We start from the raw sequence: 19640 nt of genomic DNA, 5'->3' as shown, positions 1-19640 counted from the left end.
AAATCATTGATACTTAGAATGTTACATTCATCTGACTTGTAAGGAATTGTAACCCATTTGCACAACTATTTAATAATAAGAATGATATTAAATAAAAAATCTTGATCGAGCTTTAGATTTGCATCCCCTAGTATGACTTTGCTACCAGCATCCATAGCACATAAGCAATATTACTTGTAATATTTTAATGAAATATAGTTAATTTCAGAGTAGGTCCTGATAGTACACTTAGGCAAGTTTCCATTCTTTAAGGAAAATAGAATTCTGAGACCAGAATTAGACAAAATAAAGGTTTTTTTTGTTGAAATTTACCCAGTCTGTGGTAGTGCATAATTAGACTGATGCACACAGTCATGGTGAAATCTCACTCAAACCCAAGAAGGATATGTAGTAGGTGTTGTCACATGAAAACAATGGTCAATTAAGTTCCACAATACAAGGTAGGGTTGGAGGCTTGACTCACTTGGTGGAGTGTCAGCCAATGGAGGAAGCATCCATTACTGAGCTCAAGTCCCCCTCTTGCAACAAAAAAGTTACAAAGTAGAAATGTGTAGAGGAAGAGTGCAGTATGGGTATCTGATGGAAGGCAGATGGGGTTTAAGGAGCACAGTCTTGGTTACTTGAGATTAGGTTACAAGTTCCTATGTCCCATAACAATTTTGTTGTATAGCCTCACAGTTTTCCTTTTGTTCTTCTTTTTTTGCGAATGCATTTTCCTCATATTTGATACATAGTTATAACCACAATGATCCTCTAAAATTACTTAGAGGGATACTTTTGGAGAATGTTCATGAGGTCTGATTGAAGCTCACATGATACTACACCTTGTTCTCTGTTGGTGTTGGTGAGATCACATAATCTAACCTAATGCACCTGCCCACGTCAGTTGCTCAGTGAACACAAACTCAAGAGTCTTTTCCTTTCCAAGAGCTGCAGGAGGAGGGGCAGTGAGGCTACCCAGAAGGAAGATAGGTGGAGGGAGAGCGGATAAGGGCAAATGACTGTTTTGCTTTAGTTTTCTATAGGGTTTGTCTAGTAATTCTGAATATTTAAGAAGTTCATTAGAACAGAAAAGTTGATTCTATGCTGACTCCCTGAGGTGATGTCATTCTGGAAACAAGGAAGTGAGCAAAGGGAGGGGACAGAGAAGAGAATTGAAGACAGTGAGACATGGAGGGGGGGGGACTCTCAGATAAGCCGAGAAAGAGCAAATCCTAGCCCCTAATTACTGGCTCTTCCTGTCTTCCCATTGCTAAGAGCACCCACTGCCAGATACTTAAGGGTCATTTTAGCTTGGGTTCTGCAGAGTGGTTTTAGAGGTTTTATTATCTGAGGTGCACAAAAGTGAAGTTTATGTTATTTTAGCAGTGCTTCAGGAGAAAGTGTGTTGAAAATGCAGTATGAGTCAGTACTTCTGGGTGGGGCTTGAGGTTTTGAATATCTGCAGAGGAAGAGAGTGGGAGCCAGGGAATGATTTAAAAACATCAATCAACTCTTACAGAGAATGCAAATTCACTCATTCAGCCACTGTTGAGCCACTATGAAGACCTAGGCTGTGCTAATTCTTGAGGATTCAGCAGTGAAACCACAAAGTTCAAAGAATTTCAGAGCTTACTTGTTTATGTGGTGGGGAGTTTGGAAGGGGATCAATAGGGAAATTTATAGTCCCTATATTACCTATAGAATTAGCTGTAGCTCAGTTTTGGTCCTTTGGTATTTGAATTTTAGCTTCCAAAATACTGTGGTCCTTACTTACAGGGTGATGTTGTTCAAGACTTAGCTTACAGCTTCCATTTCTTACATAGTTGGCTGCACACCAATTGGTTCCAATTGGTTTAGGCAGAATGAAAGAGCTTCAGAGAATCAGTGAGGCCAGGAGTTGGTAATCACAGATGGAAGGTTAGCCAAATCTGTTGTAAGTCCATTGTTCTGTGCTACAAATTTAGATTAACTAAACCACTTAAAGTCATTATCAGAGGCTTAGGAAAGTTTTCTATGATTTCTAAAGTTTTAAAGCTTTGTGCACATGTACTCTTAACTGTGTTTGGAGAAAAACAATGAGAAAACTTTATTCATACATGTTCTTTGCTAATATGAGCTAAACATATCAAACTGGTAATCCCCAAATAAAGTTTCAGAATGCTTAGAGTCATGTCTTTGGAATCTTCATTTCTTTCACATTTAAAATGGTAACACAGGTTGGGAATCTCTTAACTCAAGCATCCCAAATCTAAAATGATCCAAAATCAGAATGTTTTTGAGCAATTGATATGACCTTGAAAGAGCAGAGTTCCACAACATGTCATGTGACATGTTACAGTCAAAATGCATGAACTGTAGTATAAAATTAACTTCATGTTATGTGCATAGATGTTTTTGGAAACAAAAATGCTTATTTTTGTTCCATGTCCTTCTTGAGTCCCATCCCCAAGAAATTTCTTTCCATATTTCTAAATATTCTGATATTTGAAAACATCTTAGATCAGAAACACCTCAGGTGCAAGCATTTCAGATAGGGAATAATCCCCCGTACCACCATACTTTATCTCTATTCCTTAATTTTCTTGAGCTGAAGATTTGCTCAGTAGTAGAGTGCTTGCCTAGCATGAGTGAGGCCCTATGCTCAATTCTTACCATTGAATTAATAAAAATGACTCTTGAAAGTATCATTCGTCTTTATGACTGTATTTTACTACGTTCTCCAGCCATGGATATTCCTCTCACCTATTAGCCAATGAGTCAAGTCTTGGAACACTGCTTAAGCACAGGTCTGTTTATTTAGTTCAAATAGATATTCATTAAATTCCCTTTACACATGAATATATCCCTTTATCAAGTTTCTGTAACTATAGTTGTCACTAAATAGTAACACAATAAGGATGAAATTATGGATAGAAAATCAAGGTTGTCTTTCTGAGTGCCAGCTGACATAGGGTTGGCAGCTTGTCAGGTATTTTAATACCATAGTATGTATGGTATTGATTGCTAGGTTTCTTGTCTTTGAAGAAAGATTTGGTAGATTACTGCTTAGTTCTCTGTATTAAGTATCAAACTCCTATAACAGAATCTTCTAAGAAACATCAGCTTATGAAGTCTTCCCTCATTACCTGTTACTTACTGAAATAAATATCTAAGCATATGTGAAGATCCCTGTGCCTTCCTGAGAAAATAGAAGGTACAATGGAAGGTACAAATGTCAAGACAATTTATAATGATTTCAATGCACAAAATGACCTTAATATAGAATAACTATGCTTAGAAATAAGAGTAAACAAATAAAAAATGCACAAATAAGTTTGGTTTTTCATAGATGTGTACTCCTTGTACATTGCTTCAATTCAAAATTTAGAGAGAACAAAATATATTTCTATTTCTTTTCTTCCCTTGCCATTAAATTCTCCTCTCTTAAGTGGGAATCATGTGGTATATTGGTTTGACACAATCTCACCATAACTTTGGGAAAAAATTGGAAGATATAAGCATATGCTATTTTTTTCTGGATAGGAATCTAGTAAGGAAAATAAAAGCAAGAAGTGAAAAATGTTACTGCATCAAAGTACAAAGAATTTGTACATCAAAATAAAGAACAGAATGAAGAAACAGCCTATAGAATGAAAGAAAATCTTTGTGAACTATTCACCACATAAGCCATTCATATTTAGAATATACAATGAACTCAAGAAAAAGCGCCAAAAGGCAAATTATGTAATTATTAAATGAGCAAATGAATTTAACTGATAGTTCTCAGAAGAAATAGTAATGGTAATATACCAAGAAATATTAATCACAGCTGTAAGGAAATACACATCAAAATGATATTGCGATTCTCACCCCAATTGTGGCAATCATCAAGGAAATACCCATGGGGAGGCAGGGCAAAAGAACTCTCATACACCATTGATGGGAATGTAAGCCAGTGAGACAACTACAGAAATTCATATGCAAGTTCCTCAAACAACTAAAATGAGACCTCATTTAATACCTTGGCACATATCTCTAAATGTAAATAAATTTTCAAGACAAACACTTCCACATTTCTGCTTGTCTTTGCATTTTTCATAATGCAAATTAGCTAAGTGCCCAACAACTGAAGAATGGATCAAGACAATGTGGTATATACTTCATGCAGTATTTTTCAGCCATAAAGAAGAACAAAAGTTTGCTATTTGAAGGAAAATGTATAGAATTGTGAAATCATCACAGTGAATGTGATAAAACAAAATATCATATTTTTTATCAAGTAGAAAGTAAACCTAAAATAAATACGATAATCGTGATGGTTATTGTATTGCTGCTAATGATAATGAAATATGTATGTAAAAAGGAGACTGGTAGTGATAAGCAGGATTGAAGAGGCAGAAGGAGATTATATTGAGAGGTAAAGAAGATTGAAATACATAACACATATACACAAAAAGCCTAATGAAACTCACAAAACAATGATAAAGTGTTATGAAAACAAAAGAGGCAAAGGAAATGTACCAGAGTGATGAACTTCTTCAAAGGACAATGTATGCAATATACCTGAAGATTTATCTAAATTATTTGTAGAATTATCCTAATGAACCCCCATGGCACTCTTGATATAAGCTAAAAAAAACCCAAGGTGAAAATTAGAATTGTGTTTAATTTTAACAATTCTAACTTACTTCTGGCTCTCAGAAGAGTAAAAAGGCTCTGAAATACTTCTTAATTTTTAAAAGAGAATTTGGGGCTAAATAAAACTTTTCGTGTCCTATCCATCTCAGAGTTAGGAATATATGTCCAAATATTTTCTGATATGGTAAGAAAAGATTCTTATTAGAAGAGTAAAAGTTACTTTTAATATATGAAATGTTTAAAGTGTTATCTTAAATTTATTTTGTAAATTGAAACAATTAAGTTGGACTTAGAGATACACACCTGATGTCCCAGCCCTTGGGAGCCTGAGGCTGAAGGATTATGCATTCTAGGACTACTGAGACTGGTCTCAAAAAGGAAACAAAAAATACTCATAAACACACATGCATATGTATGTATGTATGTATGTATGTATGTATGCTATTTAAAAAAATTTATATAAATATACACATTCATATGTATGTACACAAACACATATATGCATATATATATATATATATATATATGTAAATACTTCTATAGCTTTTTGTCACTCAGGGTTTTGAAACCTCTCCATGAGGTTTCAAAATAATTCTTCCTGAGAGAAAATCAACTGAATGAATGAAGTCAAAGCAACAAGATCCAACCTAGAGAATGCCGTGTGTGTTTGAACCTTTCATATCTTTCTGATATTTACAGTTTTTAGGATAATCATATGTATTGCTCTTGTCACCCCAAGAAAATGATTCTTCTCTTGAGCATAGGAGTTCTATAGTTACATTAAAGGGACAGTAATGTTCAGAGTTGATACAACAGGTGTACTCACGATGTGTAAAACAAGTGGATTTTACTTTAGTCCAACATATTATTCCACTCTTTGTTAACAAATCAATAATGCTTTTAATTTTTTTGGGGGGGGGTCCGGTCATGGGGCCTGAACTCTGGGCCTGGGCACTGTCCCTCAGCTCTTCTCAAGGCTAGCACTCTACCACTTGAGCCACAATGTCACTTCTGGCTTCTTTTTTCTGCTTATGTGGTGCTGAGGAATCGAACCCAGGGCCTCAAGCATGCAAGGCAAGCGCTCTACCACTGAGCCACTTTCCCAGCTCAATGCATTTAATTTTTAAACCCAATCCATGAAGACCAGAAACTTGGCTCCATATTTATATGGGATAAGATGGTAGTGAATTCATTCAGCACAAACCCAAACAGATCTTTTATAAAGTTTGCATAGCTGAATTCTTCCGACCAACAAATATCTATTCTGCAAGGTTCAATCCAAGAGAGATGGGAAATGAAGCTGCTCTGACCATTGGTACTACATCCCTCCCCAAGAGCCTGGAATATGGGCCTTTGACTTTTCATGACTCTTCCAGACAGTGCTTGAGCTCACTATGGATAAGAAATGGAGAATGAGGGTTATGTATAGACTAGAAAAATGGAGGATGCTTTCATTACAAGGAGGTGGATGGATGCAGAGCATGACCCACCTAGTCTGAGTCCAGAGTCTGGCTGGGGCACGAACACCTGTGGCACTAGAAGAAGGATGTGAGACTTAAATGTTAATTAACCTGTCTGCTACAAAAAGATGTTGGATATTGCAGCAGCCAATCTGCTTATGTCACACTGTCCTCTTCTCAGAACCAGAAACCTTAGAGGACCAGGTGCCTTGGTCCTGGTAGTGGTGCACCCAGCTCAAGGCCATCCTGTGTTGCTAGAAAAGTCTACATATTGGTCAAACACAGGACCAGAGAGTTACCTTTTGGTGCCGGTACTTGCAAAGGATAGCTGGAAGAACGCAGGAGCTACAAATCCCCGTGGATGGCCTTTGGCCTACTGGTCCTTGGATGGCTTTCGCAGCATTTTGAATTGAACCGGCCTTGCTCCCAGAGTGTGCATACACACCTATTCTGTTGAATGTGCCATGTGATGTCAGGAAGGACCACACTGAGCAGTGCATTCATAGCTACCAGAGAATGGAAAAGGAATAGCTCTAGTCATTTCTTCTTGATTTTGCTGATTATTCTCACACAGTTTCTTGTAATGGGAAAGTTCGCAGTAAATACAATTGTAGGCCTGGCTACCAAACCTTATCTAGGAGGGTTTACAGCACAGATTAGCCTATTTGCAGATGGTCAACCAGATCTCAGCTAGGTGACTTCTTCAGCTAGTCACCACAGGGCCCTTAAGAGGAGGTGCCCTCTGCCAGAGGCCACAGACTCCCCTCTATGGAATGTCTGTTTGGCACCTAGAGAGGACTGGCTACAACATCAACAAAACAACAACAACAACAACTCCAGCAAATGATACCTGTACTGCCAATTGGCTACTCAGAGATGTTGAAACCCCAGAATCATGACGACCCCTTCTTATTCTTCTCAATGTAGTCCTACGCTTCTCATTTCAACACCTAAGCCCTTTGCTTAGCTTTCAGAGCTGAAGAAGTCATGCCATTGCTGTTCTCCTCACCCAAAAGACACAGAAGCCAAAGGTCGAGAAGATCTCTAGGGGGAGTTGGAAGTTCAGGAAGAGGGTTAGGGACAGACCATTGAGAAGAGGGGTCAACTTAGCAATGGTGAAAAATCACCATGTAGTCTGGGAACATCAGGAAAGACTCTTCTCAAGGGATGCTGTACTAGTCCCCAGTGGAATTTTTTTCCAAGGATGTCCATATGTCTCCTATAGGTACCCCATTGCATGTCCCTGACATTCCCAGGTCTCAAACTTCACCATGGAAAGGAAATCTTAGAAGTCTTGGAGGGTAGAACAGAGGTGATGGCAGTGACATCAATACTGCCTCTTTTTTTCCTTCACCTCATGCAGGGACCTGTCCCTGTCTATTTCAGGACTCCACCTCTTTTTAACACCACTAATGTGGACAAACTGGCTGCTGAGGGCCTAAGGTCCTGTCAACACTCTCATCAAGCACTACACCTACAATATCGAGTTCCCCGTTGGCTTCTTTTGCACACCGTCTTCTTCCCTGTACCCCCTGCATCTAACTTGGGGGTTCTAAATGATAAGTTCTCATATATCCAGAGCTGTCATCTCTCCTACTTCTCTCTTCCCCAAAGCACCACTCTCTAAACATTTGCCTCATACTATACAAAAGGATCCCTTACTTCTATGTGTGCACATTTACCATCACTTCTTTCCTACGACCCTGTATTCCAAACAACCAGGAATAATGTGAACATTGGCACCACCAGCATTGTATTTGTTATACACTTCCCAAGGTATCTGATCATGTGACCACGCAGCCAGCTATGTGGATAACACACTACCTTCTTTTTCTTTTTTTAGGTCCGGTTGTGGGGCCTGAACTCTGGGCCTGGGCGCTGTCCCTCAGCTCTTCAGCTCAAGGCTAGCGCGCTACCAATTGAGCCACAGCGCAACTTCCGGCTTTTTTCTTTTGGCTTATGTGGTGCTGAGGAATCAAACCCAGGGCCTCAGGCATGCAAGGCAAGCGCTCTACCACTGAGCCACCTTCCCAACCCCAACACACTACCTTCTGAAGTAGTCATTTTCAGATCTTCCCTATTCTCCAGCTCTGACCATTATCAATTTCCCCAGATCTCTATAGCCTGCAACAGGGATGCATTCTAATTGGACCAGTACTCAACAGTTCCCCTACACTCTACCCCTATTTACTTCCCCAGATCACCTATAACTTTCAGCAGGAGCAGCTTGTAACAGCGCCAGTCCCAACCAATTCACCTCTAGCTTGCCCCGCCCTTCTCTAGTTTTTAACCATTTGACCCCAAACATCATCCATGACATATAGCAGCACAGTGCTTTTTTACCCATGTGTGCTGGTCCTTTGGTCCTTCCTAACATGGGACCAGTCATTATCCCCATCCTGGAGACCATACTTCACCAACTAAATCATTCATGAACAATTATAATGCTATACATACACCACCACCATCAAAGGCTTCCTTCTTTCACTCTCCTCTGATCTTTCTGAGTTGAACCAGGACCCACCTCCTGCTTCTGATCATCTGACACACAGTGCATTATTTCCACCTTGAAAGACTCCAACAATATACTTTTCATAGTTCCTGCCCATGCATGGATCAGGCTCTAATACTGGCCATCCATCCAGTTCAAGAGGCATACCTCATCCCACCTTAGGGATCTTAAGTGGACAATAATCTGACAATGGTTTTCTATGCCACCCAGCAGCCATAAAAACACCAGCTGTTGACCAAATTGCTCCTCCACTGCAACCACCTGGTGTCACCATCATGCAATCAAGATACATGGCCATGACATCACCTTTGTCTGCAGTGAACCCAGCCATAACTACCCAACAGGCCTCTTGGAAGGACTCATAGACTGTTTTGTGCACTTCCACACCTACACATTATGGAATCAAAATCTTCAGGTTGACAGGTTCTGTTGATGTGAAATCATTAATTAACTAAGTCCACTCTTACAACACTACATCAGACATAAGGGGAAATGGAGTTCCAACAAATGCAGGAGATTTGGGGTTTGAAATATCCATCAAATGTACATGTTCCAAATCAATAGCCTCCAATGTCCAATTTTCAAATGTAGAGAATTCAGCTTCCTAATAGAGGTCTGTCAACATGATTCTCATCCTTTACTTAGACGAATGGGCTCATCTTTACAGAGCATGATTGCTATACTAGGAGGTTCCTTTGGACAGTGTGAGAGGGCTGTGTGTGACTCAGCAGTCACCCTCCCTGGCTTGAGGAACACCTTGGCTGAGACAAGGGCTAGGCTAGAACTGCCAAGATGCCAAAATTCTTGCTTGGAGGTGCCACATGTTGTTCCGTTGTTTAACATCCCTATCTTTCTCTAGTTAAATTAATAAAAATCCAGTCCTCATTTAAAAGTAAAGAAAATAGATCTAATTTTGATGAGGATAGTCAGCTTCTGGAAATCCATGTGTTGTTGTTGAGAATTTAATTGGCTCAACTCTTTGGAATATATTTTTTATAACCACTAATCCTAAACACATGTGTACTGTAAGTCCTCATACATCCATTTTGGTTCAATTGCCAAAGGTAATGAATTCATATCTACACTACAACCTGATGTATGTTTGTTGCTGCTTCTCTCATTATGGCACCAAACTAAATAATCCAACAGCAAATGTCTGTTCCAAGGGGAATGTATAAATAAGTTGATGTGTATTTATTTTAAGGATCTCTACTCAATAATTCTAGAGTCAAGAGAGAGAACTAGGTATAATGGGTCATGCCTGAATTCCAGCTGTGCAGCAGGTAGAGACTATGTGATGGAACTTAGAAGCCAGTAAGGGCATGAAAGTTCAGAAGCCTCCATCCCACTTAAAATGTCTGGTCATAGTGGCAAAACTGAAGCTCCAGGTAAAAGGAAGCATAATGACTAGATGTGGTGGTACAGGTCTGTCATTTTCAGCAACACAAGGAAACATAAGAGGATTATAGCCCAGGAATAGATACTTTTGGATAGATACTTTTGAATAGATACTTTTGGAAGTACAAGGCTCTGAGTTCCATCTTCAGTACTGCCATTTAAAAAAAAGAAAAAAGAACTGATGCCCACAACAACATCAATGAATTGTAGAGATTTTGCTAAGTGATGGAAGGTGGACATGGTTGTAGATACAGAATGACTCTGATTCCAGGCCTATAGAGTTTGAGCTGACGATGGAGTTCAAGTGAATGGGGTAGAGGAGAGAGCTGTAGAGTTGGAAGGAGCCATGAAAATCTCAATAATAGAAAGTTTCAACATATAGATACAAAGGTATTATATAGAATAAAACCTAGCATAAAATTTTATTCAGCAATAAGCTTATGTTTTGTGTACTTTATTATATGTGTTGGGAAATTGCTTTCCAAAGTATTGGGGTAAGTGTTGGACCCCTCACCTGAGAATTATCATTGGGCAGCCCAGCTTGCTGTCTGCACTGGGCTGGTGCCAAATGCATATTGCTATTTAATATTGTAAATAAATAGATTAAATAGATTAAAATTAAAATAGAAGTATTTTTAAAGGAAAGGAGAAAAGACTACTGACATTGCAGACAAGATTAGCCACAAATCCCTGGTGTTCTAGGTAGCTTCCCTTGGAAAGATGCTGAGAGAGGACAGATTCAAGTGGGCCTGGAGAACTGGACTTGAGGAAGTAAAGGGTCAGATTATAGATAATTTACTTGATTTTGATTCTGATATGATAGCCATGTTGGCCACTGTAGGAGATTATTAAAATAGAAAAGATTTACTTATCATGTAGGCACAATATTGTGAGAGAATCAATATTCTCTAAGGGAAGTGTGTGTACTTGTGCATTCCCTTACAAATGAGCCTTAGAAACCTTGACCCTCCACATCCCAGCTTTCACCTCTGAGTTCCTGAGAAGAAAGCATTTATCCATTGTGAAGAGCAGATTGACTATGACCATGGACAGAGAACAATCTAGGACTTGGATGGAATGAATTGTAACATCTCTGGGTGCTAAATAAATACCCATTTTGAGGAAAGCAGCAGAGACATCTCTGTCTGTTTCAGAACCCTGCTGCAGGGTTTCAGTGCAGTCAGCAGGTGCCTGGGGAGCACTGTGCATACAAGCACATAGGTAAGTGGCTGAGTCTTCAAGGTTAGCACTGGTGATGTGCAAAAAGCTTCCCTTTTTTGATAATGTGGCTCCCAGTCTATCTTTCTGCTTTGCATCCCCAGCTGAATATAGGCTGAAGAGGAGTGTGAGGCCTCTCTCAGCATCCTGCCTGTACCACAGAAGTCCTCTGAAATTGCTGGTGGTGTAGCTGCAGTTGAGGCTGCCACTGCCTCCCTCCTGGAGGCTCAGGCTCTCAGGACTCTGCTCCACCTCATCTTTCCCATGCAGCCCTGTTCAGGAGGAGAAAATCAAAATGACAAAATGTCTACAGTTCAGATACATTTACAACAGAAGACTTTGGAGAAGCTGAGACTGAATACCTCCCTCTACTCCTCAGGTTGGATGAAACTGCCCTGGGGTTCTCATCTCTTAATTTCTCACTTACAGTCAAGCTGAAGCCACAAGACCAGGAATATGCACTGCAACATATTCTCCATGGTGAGCTCTCAGTCTTGAGATGAGTTATAATGATTCCAAACCTTCTCTTCTCAGGGGAGCTTCCTTCAGTTCTTTGGTCTTGTTCTAAGATGTGTGGAGAAAAGTTCAGTTTAGCCAATCAAATGCACCTCCTCTAGTTGTTTCATGCTTTTGAAATCCAGGGCATTTGTGCAATGAGGAGAATGGAACTACTGACGCCTAGTGGCCACAGTGCTCACTCCATGTCCCTGCTGAAGTATTCTTCATGCTTGGTGAGTATGCAGCATAAGAAGGGTAAATGGCTAGTGAAGATCTTCTCCCAATCATGGGTTTTCTATTGATCCTGCTAGCTATGTCCTTTGCCATGCAGAAGCTCTGCAATTTCATGCAATCCCATTTGTCCAACCTTTCTTTGATTTGTTGTGTTTCTGGGTCTCTATTAAGAAAATTTGGGCCTGTGTCAAGGAGACCTAGGGTTTCTCCTATTTCACCCTGTAATGTTTTCAGAGTGTCTGCTTTGACACTGAGGTCTTTGATCCATTTGAAGTTGATTCTGGTGCAGGGAGATATATAAGTACTTAGCTTGAGTTTTCTACAAGTGATTTAACCAGTTTTGCCAGCACCATTTACTGAAGAGGCTGTCTTTCTTCCATTCTATTTTTTTACCTCCCTTACCGAAGATTAGATGGCTATATGTCTATAGGTTCATTTCTGGGTTTTCAGTTATTTTCCATTGGTCCTGAGGTCTGTTCTTGTGCTAGTACCAAGCTGTTTTGATTACTATGGCTTTGTAGTAGAGTTTGAAATTTGATATTGATATTCCTCCAGCACTGTTCTTTCTGTTAAGGATCGTTTTTGCTATCTGGGGTCTTTTATTGTTGCATACGAATTTTTGGATTGTTTCTTCTATTTCCTTGAAGAATGAGGTTGGAATATTAATAGGTATTGCATTGAATTTGTAGATAGCCTTGGAAGTATTGCCATTTTCACGATGTTTATCCTTCCAATCCAGGAGCATGGGAGGTTTTGTCACTTTCTACATTCTGTTTTGATTTCCTTTTTCAGGTTTTTAAAATTTTCATCATAGGGGTCTTTCACTTCTTTGGTTAATTTAATTCCTAGTTCTTTTATTTTTTGTGGGGCTATTACGAATGGAGTTCCTTTCCTGATTTCAGCCATGCTTTTCTCAATGTTGGCATACAGAAAAGCCATTACCTTTGGAGGGTTAATTTTATACTCTGCTACTTTGCCAAAGTTTTGAATCAGCTTGAGTAATTTGGGAGTAGTGTCTTTGGGATTCTTTAAATACAAGATCATGTCATCTGCAAAGAGGGAGAGTTTTACTTCAGCTTTCCCTATTTGGATCCCTTTTATGTTTGCATCTTGTCTTAATGCTGTAGGTAGGCATTCTAATACTATATTGAAGAGAGAGTGGACATCCTTGTCTCATTCCTGAGTTAAGAGGCAATGGCTTTAGTTTTTCACCATTAAGTATAATGCTGGCTGTAGGGTTGTCACATACAGTCTTTATTGTATTGAGGAATGTTCCCTGGATTCCTAATTTTTCTAGAGCCTTCATAATAAAGGGGTGTTGGAACTTGTCAAATGCTTTTTCTGCATCTATTGAGATAACCATGTGGTTCTTATTCTTGCTCTTGTTGATGTGATGAATTTTATTAATTGATTTGTGTATATTGAACCAGCTGTTGAACAAGATAATGTCATCTGCAAAAAGCGAGAGTTTTACTTCACCTTTCCCTATTTGGATCCCCTTTATGTTTGCATTTTGTCACTAGCCATACAACATACAAGGGTCTCATATCTAAAATATACCTTGAACTCAAAAAATTAAATCCCCCAACAACAAATCCTCAAAGAAACAACTGCCCAGTAAATAAGTGGGCTAAAGGCTTAAAGAGAAACTTCTCTGAAGAGGAAAGAAGGATGGCCAATAGACACATGAAGAAATGCTCAACCTCCCTAGCCATAAAAGAAATGCAACTCAAAACAATACTGAGATACTACCTCACCCCAGTTAGAATGGCTGTAATCAAGAACTTTAATAACAACAGATGCTGGAAGGGATGTGGACAGAAGGGAACTCTACTTCATTGTTGGTGGGAGTGTAAACTTGTTCACTTTGGAAATTAGTATGGAGGTTCCTGAAATGACTCCACATAGAGCTTCCCTATGACCCAGCAATCCCATGTTTGGGCATTTACCCAAATGATCACAAACAAGACCATATGAAAGCTACCAGCACAACGATATTTATTGCAGCATTATTTACCACAGCTAAGATATGGAACCAACCCAGATTCCCTTCAGTAGATGATTGGATCAAGAAAATGTGGTATATATACACAATGGAATTCTATGCCTCCATCAGAAAGAATGACATTGCTCCCATTTGTTAGGAAATGGAACGACTTGGAAAAAATTATATTAAGTGATGTAAGCCAGGCCCAAAGAAACATAGCCCCATGCTTTCCCTTATTTCCAATAACTAGTATATGTCTAAGACAAGCAGAAAAGGTCAGATTAAGTTGATGTTAGGTGAAATGAACCCCAAGATAGGTATTCAAATGTTTTTTTCTTCCATGTGATTGTTTCTAACATATTTATAAGATGATTTCTTTGTTGCTTTGTATGTCCCTCCCTCGCAGTGTAACCCCTGCTTTTACTGTATTTGATGTTGGAATAATTTTGGGAGGGGAAGGGAAAAAACAAATCTTTAAATAGAGATACAGGTAGATGCATTGCAACAATGAGATGTACAAGGCGTTATGTAGAAAAACGAACTTTACAACTTTCTATCTCTCTCACACACAGAAAAATATATAGATTGAATTATTTATATATGTGTGTGTATATCTATTTATCTATCTATCTATATCTATATCTAAATCTATGTTTTACTGTTTTTCCATACAGAATGGCCACAGACTTTCACAGTGAATGTATGCTCTTTGTAAATTTATGATTTATAGTTTTTGATTTGTGGTTATTTCAGATCTTCTACCACCACAAGTTACACCAACATAAAGTTCCTCAGGCAAAAAGTTGCAAACAAGTCATCAGTAAGAAAGTTCAGATGTAGAAAACTGAGATAGAAAACATGTACATTTTCCATGGAATAAATGTGTCAGTGTCTACTTCTCCACTCCCCAGTGAACACATTATGTTAACAATTTTTTTAAATTTCTTAATTTAATAGATGAATATGCTAACTCAGTGTATGATAAGTATAATTTTTCTATTGAAACTAGGAAAGAAAACATTTTATAACAGATTATCATGTCTCTCTTTGAGACATGCTCCCTTATTCTCTTTGTTTTTGTTTATATTGTTCTTGATTGTAGGGCTCTTCAGCTCAAAGCTAACACTCTACTACTTGAACCACAGCACCACTTCTGGTTTTCTGAGTGGTTTATTGGAGATAAGAGTCTCAAGGACTTTCATGCCCAGGCTGGCTTTGAACTGTGATTCTCAGATCTCAGTCTCCTGAGTAGCTATGATTGCAGGCATGAGCCACTGATGTCTGACTATTTTTCACTTTTTAATGGTATTTTCATGTGAAAGGTTTTATATACATGTCATCTTACTGCATGTTTATTCAAATGTGTTCATGTTCAATATGCTGTCTCAATTTCAGACCTTAATTTCAATGTCAGATCTACTCCAAGGTATTTTAAAATATTCTGACATTTTGTATTGTGCTTAACATTTTACCTTTTAAGAATGTAATTTGAACTACTTGATAAAAGAAGTCAATTTTTTTCAAGTATCTTCGCAGTTTACCTTGTTTTTCTACTGGCTAGTGTGACATTGTGGTAATCTACATGTGATTTGTTTGATGTCTGACTTACATCTTCTTATCCAGCAAACTAAGTAGCCCATTTTTATTTCTACTAGTACCAAGGACTTTCATGTTATTACTGTTATTTAATGTAGGACAGACTTTGTCTTCACTATGCTTTTCTGGATATTTGGATTTTGTTTGAAATTTGGAATCACTACATCTGGTTTTGAAGAAATACACAAACATTCAAGGTAATAGTATCTTAGGCAATACCATCTTATATAAAAGTATGAATTAATGACATGAGAGAATAGGTACTTAATAAAAATTAATCTCAATAATATTCTGGCTTAGGTAGCTGTGTCTCTAAGAATATTGAAGTTTTATATCATCAGACAAAGATATTTTCGGAAAAGAATTGGAAGAAATTTCTGCAACTGCTAATTTCTTAAATAAAATAAAAATGACTAGATAATGAACATTAGGAACTACAAAAGGTAACAAAGTTACTGCTCATGTGAGGCTGGTAATGAATGATAAACTAGAAATTGTCCAATTAAAACTTCAGCATTTTTTTTTGTTGGTCATGGAGCTTGAACTCCGGACCTGGGCTCTGTCCCTCAGCTCTTCAACTCAAGGCTAGTGCTCTACCAGTTGAGCCACAGTGCCACTTCTGGTTTTCTGGTAGTTTATTGTAGAAAAGAGTATTGCAGACTTTCCTGCCCTGGCTGGCTTTGAACTGCGATTCTCAGATCTCAGGCTCCTGAATATCTAGGATTACAGGCATGGATAATGCAGGACTCACTATTATCAACTGCATTAATGAATGCAGGATTACAGGCATGAGCCATTGGTGCCTGGCCAAACCTCAGCATTTTACAGAGATGTAAATGGAAATATAGAAAAGTGAAAAACTTATTTAATGCCACACTGGTTATTTATGCAATGAACTCTAAGAGTTGCTTAGTGTTCTGTCTGCTGACATTCCATACCAGATACAGCATAATCAAATATGATACCTGCAAAGGCAAGAATTGTGTCTGTCTTGTTACCTGGTTTCCCCTCACTTATGTAGTGTCTTGGAATTAATAAACTCTATTTAGGTTTCCCAAACTGGTGTACACATTAAGCATATGAAATCAGAGGGAAAAAGGTCTTAGTCTCATGCAATGTTAACCCAGTTTTATTGTTGTTGTTTTTGGTGCAAGTTCTGGTGCTTGAACTCAGTACCTGGACATTGACCCTGAACTTTTTTGCTCAAGGCTAGTTTCTCCACTTGAGACATAGCTGCACTCCCAGCTTTTTTGGTGCTTGATTGGAGATAAGAGTCTCACAGACTTTCTTTCTCAGGCTGACTCTGAACTGAAGTCTCTTGAGCAGCTATAAATATAGGCATGAGCCATCAGTGCTTGGTGCTGCTTTGTGGGGTGGTTTTTTGTTTTGTTTTGTTTTGTTTTATGAGATTCTTTGTATTTCATGACCAATAATTTAACATTTTACATATATATATTCATATTGTGAATAAATAATATGAACTAGAAAAATGAATATACACCAAAGTCTTTACATATTCAAACATAGCATTTGACCTCTTCCTCCTTGTGTCTAGTGTCCATTTTTATAGGTAAGTGAGAAATTAATTGGTTTTAATGTGACACCTGATTTTAAATAGTGGTAAGTGACTCAAGAAGTTTCCAAAAATTTTGTGGATCCATGCCATGTCCAGTGCTACAAGATGAACAGGTACCTAGAGGCAGGTGGTACAGTGTGAGATAGAAACAAAGTCACAAAGATAATCTCAGGGATCAAAGTGGGGAAGCCATGGGGCACTATGTCTTAGAGGACAAAGGCCCCTAGTTCATCTCCCATGCAGATAGCATGACACAGTAAGAAAGGCAGTAAACTTTGTACACAACCAGTGAACAAACAAGTCTCTTTTTTTTAACACAAAGCAGACATCATTTTGGCAGAAAAGTAAACCTGAGCTAAACAAGCTCTTCAGTTAACATCCTTGAGTAAACTTTTCTTATCGTAGTGTGGGAGAAGGGTTAGGAAGGGTTAGGGAACTGGCCAAGCATAACCTCTTAAGCTAACATTCTTGAGTCAACTAGCTATCTTCTCATGTTGGTTTGGGAGAAGGGTCAGGGGTAGGGACCAAAGCCACTGTTCTGTGTATGCCTCTGCACTCTGCTTCTAAGTGACTCTTGCTATGTAGGCATCCCTGGCATGGTGTCTTTACATGTACCCAAGGGTGCCTTCAGCCTTGCTTAGAGATGTCAGTGTTCCCCAACAGAGCCAAGGAACATTAAAATTCTTGTTTTTGAACATCTGTTGTAACATGTGAGGAAAATTACATTGTATAGCAGGATGTAAGTACTGATGATGGTCTGGACTTGGTTACCATGACAGCTGTCATTCTGGCCCTAGCCCCTTTTTGGTTTCAAAAGAGATAAAACTGGACATTTTAAAGGTGCAGCAAGAGACTGGCCAGGCTGGACACTTTCCCACTTTAAATATTTCCCTTCATAGGCAGTATCCAAATGAGAACAACTTGTCTAAATAGCTTTTAAAATTCATAATTTTATAACAATATAATTTGAGAAATAGTTTATATGTCTTCTGCTTGTATGTAATATTGTTCACATTATTATGTAAAAAAGTCCAGATTCAAATAATTTATTCTTCCTAACTGGTTAAGAATTCTACATTTATTTTTGCCTGTCGTGGGGCTTGAATTCTGGGTCTGGGTGCAGTCCCTGTGATCTTCAGCTCAAGGCACATGCTCTATCACTTGAGCCACAGTGCCACTTCCGCTTTTTGAGTGATTTATTGGAGATAAGAGTCTCACAGACTTTCCTGACTGGGCTAGCTTTGAACCGTGATCCTCAGATCTCAGCCTCTTGAGTAGGTAGGATTGCAGGTGTGAGCTACTGGTGCCAGGCTTGAATTACACATTTTTAATAAGAACCAGTGGAATATGTTTGTATTAAAAGTAGATAAAGATATTCTATGTAATCATCACTGCATAAACATATATTTCTACAATTATTCCAACTGGTTAATAGAACTTGATAATTTTTTTCTACCTTAGTAAAATGATACAAGTATACATAATAGGCTTTGTTTACGAGCATTTTACAAGTGATTTTACATGTGCTTTATATTTTATCTCAATAAAAGAACAAAGGAGATACACATGTCTAATAGGTGGTGTGTCTAGACAGTGTATGTGAATTGCCCTATGGTCTCTCTGTGCCCACAGCCCTGCTTCTCTCCTTGGGTCTCTTGCTCTGGCTGAGGTTTATGTAAGGTACCTGAAGGCTTCTCTCTCATTATGGGCTCTATGTGTGTGCAGAAATACACAGCTGAGTCTTCCAGTTGTGTGGTTGTGATGGTGAGGTTGATGGATCTAGATGACTTCTGGAAGTTCAGGAAATAATGACCCTCTGTTGCATTTTGCTTATCATAAAAGTTCTGATGAATAAGAAAAGCCAATTCTCTGCTAGTGGGCTCTTTGTACCAGAAGATGGAGTAAGAAGATTCCTTTGCGTCAGTCATATAAGCAGCCTAGGGTCACAGCCTCCTTCTCCAACACTAAAATTGCAGGCTGAGCTTGGGGTTACCTTCTGAGCCATGTTGGTTCCTGAAATAAAGAGGACAGAGTCAGATTGACATTTTCTTTATAATCACGGCGTTTAAAAGATGAAGGGATTTAAGACTCAGCTCTGAATGTCTCCTGTTGAGCCTTATTAGGGAACAAAGCTCCTCTCCTCATCACTTTCATGACTGAGAAGAGAGTGAGACCTGGGTTTATGGACATCCTTACCAAGACACATGGAGGCTACGGCTGCTCCCAGCAAGCTGGTGATCAACATAGTAGTGGCTCTTCCTGTGACAGAGATGAGGTTATGCCTCAAAGCCAATTGTTAATCTGTACAATTGTAACCACTAGGAAAAATAGTATGTTCTGTGATTTGCTGCCCACCAGCTAGCAGACAGGAGGCAGGCTTGCTTGTGTCCTCTCACAGGCTTCCTGAACAGGGGCAAGTGCTGTGTTGTCCTAGCACCTGATGTGTCTCATAACTTACTGGTCTGGAAATAATCATAGGTAAATTTACTTATATTCAGCTCATTTTTGGTGCATGGATAATTCAGGACTCACTATTATCAACTGCATTAATGAATGTATTAG

At 38.7% G+C, this 19640-nt stretch overlaps 1 protein-coding gene and 1 pseudogene across 1 annotated transcript; both read right to left on the bottom strand.

Moving 5' to 3' along the window:
- Positions 1-8719: 8719 nt before the first annotated feature.
- On the bottom strand, positions 8720-11785 carry LOC122125428. The gene is made up of 3 exons (XM_042700028.1): positions 11615-11785; positions 11082-11459; positions 8720-8958 (listed from the first exon to the last, which is right to left on the bottom strand). The coding sequence occupies exons 1-3, from the start codon at positions 11664-11666 to the stop codon at positions 8720-8722; spliced, it is 669 nt and encodes a 222-aa protein (XP_042555962.1). The 5' UTR covers positions 11667-11785.
- A 6879-nt stretch (positions 11786-18664) lies between these two features.
- Positions 18665-19323, bottom strand: LOC122125427 (annotated as a pseudogene).
- Between the last annotated feature and the right edge of the window lie 317 nt (positions 19324-19640).

The sequence above is a fragment of the Dipodomys spectabilis genome, unplaced genomic scaffold, assembly GCF_019054845.1.
Source record: "Dipodomys spectabilis isolate Male_0828 unplaced genomic scaffold, ASM1905484v1 ptg000265l, whole genome shotgun sequence".
Taxonomy (NCBI): domain Eukaryota; kingdom Metazoa; phylum Chordata; class Mammalia; order Rodentia; family Heteromyidae; genus Dipodomys; species Dipodomys spectabilis.
The sequence above is the reverse complement of the archived record's forward strand: the minus strand, read 5'-3'. Positions and strand labels throughout refer to the sequence as shown.

Coding starts and splice junctions, on each gene's coding strand:
- LOC122125428 (XM_042700028.1), bottom strand. CDS start 11,666: ATGGAGAATATGTTGCAGTGCATATTCCTGGTCTTGTGGCTTCAGCTT. Junction 11,460..11,614: donor CTTGTGGCTTCAGCTTGACT/GTAAGTGAGAAA, acceptor CCTCCTGAACAG/GGCTGCATGGGAAAGATGAG. Junction 8,959..11,081: donor TGCTGCTTTCCTCAAAATGG/GTATTTATTTAG, acceptor CATAATGTGTAG/GTGTGGAAGTGCACAAAACA.